The 10,957-nt window shown below is 38.2% G+C and overlaps 1 protein-coding gene across 1 annotated transcript in view; it reads left to right on the top strand.

Annotated features, from left to right (window-relative positions):
* The first annotated feature begins 7,341 nt into the window (after nucleotides 1–7,341).
* IRAK3 (interleukin 1 receptor associated kinase 3) overlaps nucleotides 7,342–10,957 on the top strand; it is an 88,430-nt gene continuing 84,814 nt past the window's right edge. Inside the window, 1 exon segment of the mRNA XM_052001768.1 lies at nucleotides 7,342–7,545. Within this exon segment, the coding sequence (XP_051857728.1) occupies nucleotides 7,392–7,545 (154 nt within the window). The 5' untranslated portion in view covers nucleotides 7,342–7,391.

Raw genomic sequence — 10,957 nt, 5'->3', positions numbered from 1 at the left:
ATTACCCATGTATATGTTTTGTAAATAAAAAGCTTTATTAAAAAAAAAAAAAGAGTGCAGGAATTGGGGAGCTGAGGAATTAAAGGTGCCATGGTCAAAGGCATAGGCAGCAACACTGGCAGCTGAATCCTGTTTCCTTTGGCCTGAAGTAAATTCCTCTTCTGGTGTCTTTATAAAGCAGCTTGCAATAATTGTAGAATTTCCTTACATAGTAGGGAACCTATTTGTTTATTCATTTGTTTTTTGCTGTCAAAAGTCCCTTTTTTCCATATAGTGCCATGAGCATGCAAAAACATGAAAGGCATATTTGGAGGCAGTATAGATGTTCATTTTTGTTCCTTTCCCCAATCCTAAAACTCTGTGAGAACAAAATTGCTCTGAATCTGGTCAATGGCTTAGGGTGAGATTAGAGGCTTCCTCAATTAGAAGGGCTGTGACAGCTAGCTCTAAGACAGGAGGGTCACTCCAAAGACACCAGGTTTCTTTGAGAAGTAAGCAAGGGGTCTGGGATAGGGTCCCAGGGACTGAGTCAAGACCCCTAGGACCTGGCCCTGTTTTTCATCAGTGTACAGCATAAAAGGCTTTAGGCAGGGCTAAGGCCAGGGCAAGAGATTAGTTTAGCTTTCGGTCTTAAGAGCCTTAGCCATTTGATGACAATTGTGTCAGGGCATTGAATAAATCACAGAGGGGCTTGGCAATAACCAGAGTTAGGTATAAAATTCAGCCATGCCCAGGAAAATACACAGCTGTTTCTTTGAAGAAGGTTCAGGAAAGGATAAGATTGTTTCTTCTTCACTGTGAGCAAAAGGGAGGTGAGAGTTAATTCATGATTCAAATACTTAACAAACCAATACACAGTGTGGGTCTTTAGACAAAGAAACTTCAAAGCCCTAGGGGTTTGTATGACTGCAGCCAGAGAAGTCTCTCAGGTGGGGCTGTGGATCAAGATATCATCTACATACTGGATGGCCAGGCCCTGTCCAAATTTATAGGGGTAGTCACAGAAACCTTGAGCTACTTCCATGTTTTGGACATCACTGCCCAGGTTAATTGATGAGGGGTTACATTCCCCTAGATTTGCCCCTTTGAGGCAAAAAGAAATTGTGAGTTTTTTGTAGTCATATGCAAAAGAAAGCATCTTTAAGGTCTAACATAGAAAACCATTGTGTCCCCTGGGATACTTGTACTGGACTCATGGCTTTCACTGACCATTTGCTCCGATTATAGAAATTTGCTGTAAGAGGAAAAAGCAGAGACACGATTATGATAGCTTCAAAACAGGTCCTTCAGGCTTTAGCCTGAAGATAAAGCATCTTTAGACAGTTTGATCATGAAGTAATAATTAGCCAGACATGGGAATAATTAGGTGGAAAACAAACAGAACTGGGAAACTGAATCAGAAGGATTCCACCTTGAGCAGAGGTTAAGGTTGTCCTCCCAGCTCTTGCCCAGACAAGATGTCTACCTATGACAGATCTGGAAGGCAGTCCTCTAAGTAATTTATGGCATTTCTCTCCAGTGATGGGTTACTGACTTAATGATCAGGCAATCAAATTCAAAACTCAAAAGAATATCAATTACTGTCCCAAGAGATTTTATATATCCGATAACAAATTCTAGTAATCAAAGCTTAGGGATACATACATTATTTTTAAAAGTTTTCCAGGACTTACACACATTGGAAATTTTATTTATCGTGTTTTAAATGTTAAAATTTATGCTGTTGCAAAAGATCAATCATTATTCAAGCTTATGGATTTTTAGTGAAAACATTCCTTGTTTAGGAACTATAAATCCTAAACAGGCTCATTTCTCAGAGCTGATACCCTTGCTTACCCTGATGACTTCAGAAAACTGGCAAGGTTACAAATTAAGGGGAGTTGACAGAGACCCCAAAGAAAGGACTGGACTTGCTGTTAACTGCTCCCTCCCCCCATCCCAGACTATTCGTGGTGTTTTCATGGGCTGTGCTATTTGATACCTCCTCCCACTCTGTGAAGGGGGAAAAGATGTTGCACACCTCATACTTGGAGGTGAACTAATAAAGCTTTCACCTCATCCCTGTTGTTCCACACACAGTAATTACCAATTTTAGATTTAACATGATGAAAATAATTCCAAATAACTTAGTTAAAAATTTTAGAATTTTCGTAATAGCCAAATAGTCTTAGCTGTAATTTCTATTCCCTTAAATAAATTCCCCTTTTGTGTTAGGGGAAAAAAAAGACAATTTTTAAAATTGAGATAGGACAGATTTTTAAATTGACAACTTTAATTAATGAGATTCCCTAAATTCCGATTAAATGTTCTAGACAAACTGAATTGCCATTTGGTTATTTTCCAGTTCACACAAACCATTTCTCTTTTGTGAACCAGGAAAGGGGTTAAGGTGCCAGTTTTTACTGACAAAGCCCTCAGCATTTTGACTCTAAATAACTCAAAAGCAGACTGTTTGTTGCCAGAGTTTTAAAAGTAGTAACAAACTGCTTTTCTGTTTTCCTAAAGTTCCTAAACTCTTAAATCTTCTGTTAACATAGTGCAAATAGATTACAATTTACATATACCTTTAGTGGGCTTTAATTAGAGCTCCTTTAAAATAGTTTTGAAGAATTTGAGTTTCTCTACAGTAATTTAGCTTCTTAATCTGATCTAAGACGAGAGAAGTTAGCAAATAGAGATTTTTGGGCTATGTTATCTTGTTTTACTGAATCCTATCTTGTCTGGAGTCCCCTCCTGTTCCTTTGGGAAAGCATCCTAGGAGGTATTAAGGGACTCCCTCCACTCCACTCCCCAGAGTCCTGAGTGTATCTCAGTTGTGGGGATTGCTAACAAGATCAATATAGCCAAACTTCTTAATTATTGCTCTCAAAACTTTAAGAATCTGTTAAGATGCTATTTTAATTTTAATTAGCTAACTTTGTTTCTATAGCCCCCAACTTGGCCAGAGCTGAGAAAAAATTAGGCTTTTTCTCCTTTTAAGGTGGGAGTCATAATCTTCCCAGCATTCTAAGTACAGCATAGAAGTTTTTTCTTGCTGGTTGCATTTTAAACTTTCCAGGTAACAGAATCTAACTCATAGAACAAACATGACACAGACAGTCTGCCCAGAGACACAGACACACAAAAATGACATGACAGAGGACTGTCCCATCTTTGCCAAAAGCCATAAAATTTCTTTCTTAAAAGCCATCCTATAGCACCTTATCTGCTCTGGTGTCTGAGAGAAGGTGAAAAGATAGGAATTTTGCCGAAAATTGCAAGACTTTCCAAGTCTGAGCGTCCCCAGTCAAGGAAAATTTGCTGAGTGTGGAACTCATGATGACTCAGACAAGCCTTCTCCCAGTTGCTTGAGGTAGTCCAGCTATAGAATTGAAAGAGAAAAAGCGGGGCTTACTTTGACAAGCAGGGAATCAAAGCAGGGGAGGCCAGACTCTCCCCATACTGGGCCACCAAATGTTGAGGTTGGGAAGGGAACCCAAAAGGTTGGAAATCATAGACCAGTGTTGGGAACTGTCTCAAAAGAATTTGCAAGCTTGAACCCATATCCAAGTCAAAGGGCAAAGTTTATTGTAATTATAATGCCAACTGAAGCTGGCTAAGTCCCAAAAGAATTTAGCAAAGGACTAAAATAAGGAGACAAATTTATCCAGTTCTTCACGTCACTGATATGCTAATTTTATGACCTAGAGGGGAGTGGTCTTAGGAATTTGTTTATCACTGATCAGCAGATCTATCACTATCCTAAGACCAGAAGATTGTCAGAACAATAGCACTCTAAGATCAGAGATCTCAGGATCACTAATATATTCCCTAAAGTCTAAGGGAAGAAATATTATTATATTCCTAGGCCAAAAGATTTTTACATTCATTGGTGGCCAGATTGTTAGAACAACAAGTGGTGATGGTGGTGGTGACCTCAAGATCACTGATTCTAAAACCAGAAGTCTTTAGAATCGTTTGCAGATTTTTAGGGAAAAAAATGGCAAGAATCTCCAAATGTAAGCTTCACAATTTGAGTAAATGAAACATTAAACAAAATGTTTCACAAATCCCAGTCTTGTTTGATTTTGCCTCCTGTACTAGAAAGCCTTTTGTAGACAAAAGAATGTTTCACACAAATTGAAATGTCATTTTGGTGAAGAACAGGACATTTTCACCTACACTTTTAAAAAAGTTTTTAAATGTTCAAATGGCCCTTGGAGCCAAAGAAATAAATATTTTGTTTTGTTTTTTTAATTAAAGCTTTTTATTTTTAAAAACATATCCATAGATAATTCTATAATATTAGCCCTTACAAAACTTTGTGTTCCACTTTTTCCCCCACTTCTATCCCCCTCCCCAAGATGGCAAATAATCTATGTTAAGCATGGTAAAAATATATGTTAAATTCAACATATGCATACACATTTATACAATTATCTTGCTGTACAAGAAAAATCAAATCAAACCAGAAAGGAAAATGATGAAAAAAATAAAATGCAAGTAAACAACAACAAAAAGAGTGAGAATGCGATATTGTGAGCTACCCTCAATTCCCACAGTCCACTCTTTGGGTACAGATGATTCTTTTGATTACAAGACCATTGGAACTGGTCTGAATCATCTCATTGTTGAAGAGAGCCACGTACATCAGAATCTGTCACCTTATAATCTTGCTGTTGCCATGTATAATGATCTCCTGATTCTGCTCATTTCACTTAGCATTAGTTCATGCAAGTTACTCCAGGCCTCTCTGAAATCAAACTGCTTATCATTTCTCATAGAACAATAATATTCCATAACATTCATATACCTTAACTTATTCAGCCATTCTCCAACTGATGGACATCCACTCAGTTTCCAGTTTCTTGCCATTACAAAAAGGGCTGCAATAAATGTTAAGAGTATGAAGGGCTTGGGGATTCTTTAGCTGCAAAGAGCTTGGGTTATCTTCAGATTGATTTGTTTGCTGGCCAGTTCTTCTTGTAGAACTGCAGAAAAAGATTTCACTTTTTCTCAAATTCTGTGAGAATTTCTATTTTTTATTCAAGAATCTCTTCATATGTGTCTACATCATAATCCACTTCTTCAGTCATTTGTAGGAGGGTACCCTAAGATCAGATCTTAAAATTATTGCTCTTTCTCCTAAAAGCTATACTCTTTCAAAAGGATCTGGATTTATATCCCAACTATTTACTACCTTTGTGATCTAGGTCAAATTACTGCATTTTCCTTGGCTCAGTTTCCTCCTCTGTAAATGTTTTGGATCAAAAACATCGAACTTTTTTCTAAACTTAGGAAACTTTAATCTTAAGTCAGTTCTGTCTCTTGATGTTATCATTTATATTATGTAGTCATTATGTATAGTGTCCTGGGGTCTACTTTCTTTACTTTATACCAGTTCATATAAGTCTTCCCATGCTTTTCTTAATTCCTTAATGCAACCTAATTCTTAATGTTTTTCATTTCTTACTGCAGCTGAATCCCTATATTTATATACCATAATATGTAGAGCCATTCTCCAGTTGATGGACATCTACTGTTTCTCCTTTGTTTATGGTTGTTGATTTTGGTTATCACAAAAAGGACTGCTATGATTATATCAAGGATTTTCCTCTCTATCTTTCATTTCCTTGGGATAAATATTCCTTAGTATTGATGAGGTTTAGGTTTCGGGGTTCCCTTTTAGGGAACCAAACAATGAGGTCTAGATTTAGTGAACCAAAATGAGATTAGGGTTTCTGGTGGTCAGGGAATTAACTGATGAGGTCTAGGGGCAGGTTCAGGGTTCAGGGAACCAAATGGAGAGGTTTGGCTCCCCTGCACTCCTTTGAAATTCTGTGCAAGGATAGGGAGTTTGGGGAACCCTCTTTTGGCGGCTCAGAGATTCTCTGTAAAGAGACCCAAAAACCTAGATTGATAAAAGAGGTTTATTATAGGCATTGGGAAGTAAGATTAGAAATCCTGACAGAGAGGCATAAAGTCTTGTTATGGAAATAGGTGAGGGTAAAGAGAGGGTAACACTGGAAAAAAATATTATCCAGTGGGCAGAGGTTTCCTTTGCATAACAAGCCTGGCATAGCTGATGTGTCAGGACCTCTGCAAAGAGAGGATTTTAGATTGATTCTTTTATAATAGGAGTTTTGGCTACAAGCTAGGTTTCAGCTTGAGCTGAATTCGAATAGAATTGCATTAGTTTCTTTAATTGAAAAGGGTTGGAATTCTTTTAGCTCAGTACTGAAACAAACACATCTAGATAACAGAATGAAGCTGTTTATGTTTTTTCCCTGGGGTGAGGTCCCTTGAGGTAGAGTCCAGGAGAATTTCTCCTTCAAGGAGTTTTAGAATTTCAGTGTCCTTTCTTCAGTATTGCTATGTTGGGGTCAGTCCCCACATGATGATATTGATGCCAGAAAATGTTGGGGTTCATCGTTTGAATAATTCACAATGACCATTCTCTTTAGCAAAAGACACCATGAGGCATGGGGAGGAGAGGGAAGGAGAAAAACACCATGAAGCAGACCCAAAAGGGCTTCAGTAAAGATGGTGTGAGCCATAGACATTTATGGGGGAAATTTAACCCAGGGAGTTTTATAAAACTTGGATTTCTGACTGGACACAGCAAGGTGGGGTTATCCAAGACCTCCACAGAGAGTGGGACTATAAGGTTAAACTGATCCTCCTCAGTGTCCTTTCAGGAAGTAATCTTACCAGCAATTCGGTCTTTTTCTGCAGTTAGCACCTAATTACTCAGGACCTCATCAGTATCACTGAGTTAAAGTCTCTTTCCCTGTCTCCCCCCCCCCTTCCTCCTCCTCTCTCTGTCTCTTTCTCTGTCTCTCTCTCTCTCTCTCTCTCTGTCTCTCTCTCTGTCTCTGTCTCTCTCTCTCTCTCTCTCTCTCTGTGTGTGTGTGTGTGTGTGTGTGTGTGTGAGCGCGCGCGCGTGTGTGTCTCTGTCTCTCTATCTCTGTCTCTCTGTCTGTCTGCCTGCCTCTCTCTCTCTGTTTTAGCTTAAGAACTTTCTACTTGTTCCTCTCTGGGCTGCACCAAAGTACGTCAACTAAAAGCTCTTCCAAATCATCTACTCAGAGTAGGGAGATGAATGAAAGACAGGGAGAGATGACAGGGAAGATTTGTTTCATTCTCAGGGAGGATTTCTCCAGCGGTGAATCTCTTCTAAATTGGACGCATTTTGCGTCACGGAGCGAACGCCTGTCCAGCTTCAGGCCGTTTGGCAAAGGTACATTGTCCTTCCCACGGGAGTGATGGCACTGGGAGGATTTCCGCAGTTGTGAAAGAGTGCGTCTAAGGAGAGGGGTGGAGGAAGCCCTCGCCTCCCCACCCCAGTTTCCCCTAGTCAACCAAGCACCAGCAAGCAGCACTTAGTAGAGGTTTGCAGGCTCCCGTGAGCGATGGCTGGGGCGCCCGCAGACGGAAGGAGGAACCGCTGGGAGCTTGCCGCCTTCCCCGCGAGCCTACCTCTGTTTGATTTGCCCCCTCCCCTCCTGGGCAGCTTCTGCTCGATCCTAGACTCCTGCGACGGAGCCCTGGGCTGGCGGGGGCTAGGTGAGTGCGGCCGCTGTCCCCAGAGTGCAGAGCTAGGGCCCGTGGGCGGCTAGAACGCATTTGGGGAAGTAAATGGTGTGGCTGGGGCTGAGCGGAACTTCGGGGCTCAGAAAAAATGCAGGTGATTTGGAGGTCCGTTTAAACAATTATACAAAAATCACATCCGTTTCTTTTCCTTGGAAAAACGTTTAACAGCTCATCACTTTGTCTTGGGTCAGAATAATCTGGGAGTGTCTCTGGAAATTAAGTCGAGACACTTTTTAACTCTCGCTTCATCCCCTGTCAAAACAGTAAATGACGTTTTAAATAGGAAGGGACAATTTCCTCAAAACATTATTTGCATGTCCCCGACATTACCAGCAGTCTTATTTGTAAGATTCACAGATAACTAACTTGCAGTACTATTCACAAATTCCTTTTATCCCTTTAAAGTTTCCATTGCTACTCAACTCATACAAGTTAAATTCCCTTTGACAAGCTTACAGTTTTAAACTTTATGATTGTACATTTGTGTATATAACATGTGTATACATAATTACATATTTTATAACATACTTATAATTGTATATTTCTATATACTTTATAACTTTAAGTATGTAGACTTAAATTTACTTTTCATCAGCTACTAAGCGTTTAATTCACCTTGATACAGTGAAAAGAGCATTGACAGAGAACATAGGATCAAAGTTCCATACTGCTATGTACTACTTGCATTAGCTTGGTCATATCATTACAATTTCTTGGGCCATAGTTAATCCGTCTGGAAAATGAAAAGCTGGGGCTCCATGATTTCCTAAACTGTCTTCCACTTTGGAATCTATGATCCCAGAATAGAATAAAGATTTCAGTTCAAAGAAAGGCTTTCAAAATTTCAATCTTATTAATTCTTTTTTCATTCTTTGCTTTTTAAAAATCATATTTTATTTTTTCCAATTAAATGTAAAGATAATTTTTAATATAATTTTTAATAAGATTTTTTGTTTCAATTTTTTTCTCCCCCCCTCCCCAAACTGGTAAGCAGTCTGATATAGAGTATACATGCACTGTTATATAAACATGTTTCCACATTAGTCATTTCTGAAAGAAGAAACAGAATAAAAGGGGAAAATCACTGAAAAGAAAAAAGTGAAAATAGTATGCTTCAATTTGCATTCAAATTCTGTAGTTCTTTCTCTGGATGAGGATAGCATTTTCCAATATGACTCTTTTAAAAATTGTCGTAAATCACTATTGCTGAGAAGAATTAAGTCATTCATAATTGATCATTGCACAATGTTGTTGTTACTATATATAATATTATTGGTTCTGCTCACTTCACTCAGCATCAGTTTACATAAATCTTTCCAAGTTTTTTCTGAAATCCACCTGCTCATTTTTTTTCTCACAACATAGTATTCTTATAGCATGACAGTACTTTCATATACTACAATTTGTTCAGCCATTCCCCAATTGATTCAATTGAAAATTCTTTGCCACCACAAAAAGAGCTGCTGTAAATATTTTTGCACACGCAGGTCTTTTCCTTTTTCATGATCTCTTTGGGATACAAAGTAGTTATCTTTTGCTTTAAAGGAAATGTGAAAAGTTAAGCATGTGTAGATTAGGCAGTGTGCAAAATATCAATCAAAAAGACTTTTTTTCTTTAATAGCATTTTTGGCTATGTAAATACTTGTTTCTACTTTGTGTAGACAATCATTATGTCTCCAATTAAAACAGTTAAAATAAATGTATGTATACATATATGTATTTATGTATATTTGAATTATCTAAAATAATGCCTAATAAATTTATATGCAGCTGGATATGAGTCATGGGGAGAAGTTGCCAACTTGGTAAATTCTGGATCATCTGGGAAAAGTCTCAGACAAGGATCTTTTGTTATTTACAAAGAGGACAGATTTCCAATGAAAATGGGGACTTTCCTTTTGTCATCTGTCACCTCTTTCCTATAGTGGATTTCAATAGTAATACTTCAAAGGACTTGTGCCTTATTCTATAGGGAGAATGTCATTATAAATATAGGTTGAAGCCAGCCCCTTCCAAAACTTAACAGGTGATCTTCGTGTGTTGATGTGTCCAAAATTATTTTGCTCATTATAGCCAAATTTCTGGTAATGAGTATTTTTAGATAGATTAGTCCTCAGACAACCAGCATCCTGGCCAGTATTCAGAGTCTTTTCAGTTTAGTGGGGCCTGCCTAAATTTATTTTCCCTGGTATATCCTTCTAGAACCTAGGATTACCACAATGCCACCATGAAGTACTGAGTGGAACTTTTGTAGGGTTGTACTGGAGCCAGAAATAGTAAACTTTTCACCATGAACATTTATATCTCAGAAGTCAGTACCCTTATAGATCAGGGTTTGGTTTATTTTTTTATTGTTTGTCTAGTCTTCAGTAAGTAATGGAGAAAATGTTAAAAATACAGATTAAATTTTAAATGTGTCATATGTGTATTTCACTCACATCCCTTGGAGAGCCGGTTGTTAAAAATTTAACCAGCATAATTTGGGACTTTGTGAAGCATAGATCTCATAAAGTTACAGGGTTTGAGAACTTCAAGAAATTGTAAAGATTATATCAATCAACCTGCAGACAAACTGAAGACTTAGAAGTAAAATGGGCTGCCCAGTAGCTAGTTAGTTGATGGCAAACTATAGCTAAACCTTAGGCTTCTCTGTTATTTGTGCTATATTCTCTGCTCTACCCCCCACTTATTATTTTAGCTTTCTTCGATTCAATCATCTTTTATCTTAATGAGCAGTTTAATATGTGGCAGTTTTTCTGGAACTGCCCTTCCATGTACTTGTGGAGATTGGGTCCCCAAGAGAGTAACTATCTTCAGGGTATTCTGTGAATCTGTACTCTTTAAACTATTGTTCATGAGCCCCACCAGAGAACTTACCTCTAATAGATAGTCAAAGCAAAAGCATTTACTAATATGGCATCAGAAGGGCAAAAATGATAAAACAATCTCCTATAAACCTGGGGTGCACTCTCCCACAAGTACACATGGAGTCAGCAAGAAGCACTGAAACACAGTTAAATTATGTTAGTAAAGAGACATATACTTCAAAGTCTTAGAATCTACTAGGATTCTTTCTTTTCTAATGGTATTCTCACATTGCTTTCTTTGGACAGAGAAATACTGCTGGGCAGTTTGCTCAGCTGATTTCATGAGCCTACAACTCTCTGTTGTTCTACTCCCAACCTCTAGGGCTAATTTGTTCTTTGAATCCATGACTGGCTATCTTCCTGGTCCGGGTGGGGAATCAGTCCTCAGGTGAATGAGTAGTGATTTTTCCTTCCTTAATTCTTATTGAGTTTTTTTTTTTTTTTTAAACCACTAAGGGTGTAACTGAGTCTTTGGAGCCAGCAAATAGCTATCCTCTAATTTTTTCCTCATCTCCAA

The sequence above is a fragment of the Antechinus flavipes genome, chromosome 5 (genome assembly GCF_016432865.1).
Source record: "Antechinus flavipes isolate AdamAnt ecotype Samford, QLD, Australia chromosome 5, AdamAnt_v2, whole genome shotgun sequence".
Classification (NCBI taxonomy): Eukaryota; Metazoa; Chordata; class Mammalia; order Dasyuromorphia; family Dasyuridae; genus Antechinus; species Antechinus flavipes.
This window is presented reverse-complemented; position numbering and strand designations above follow the sequence as displayed.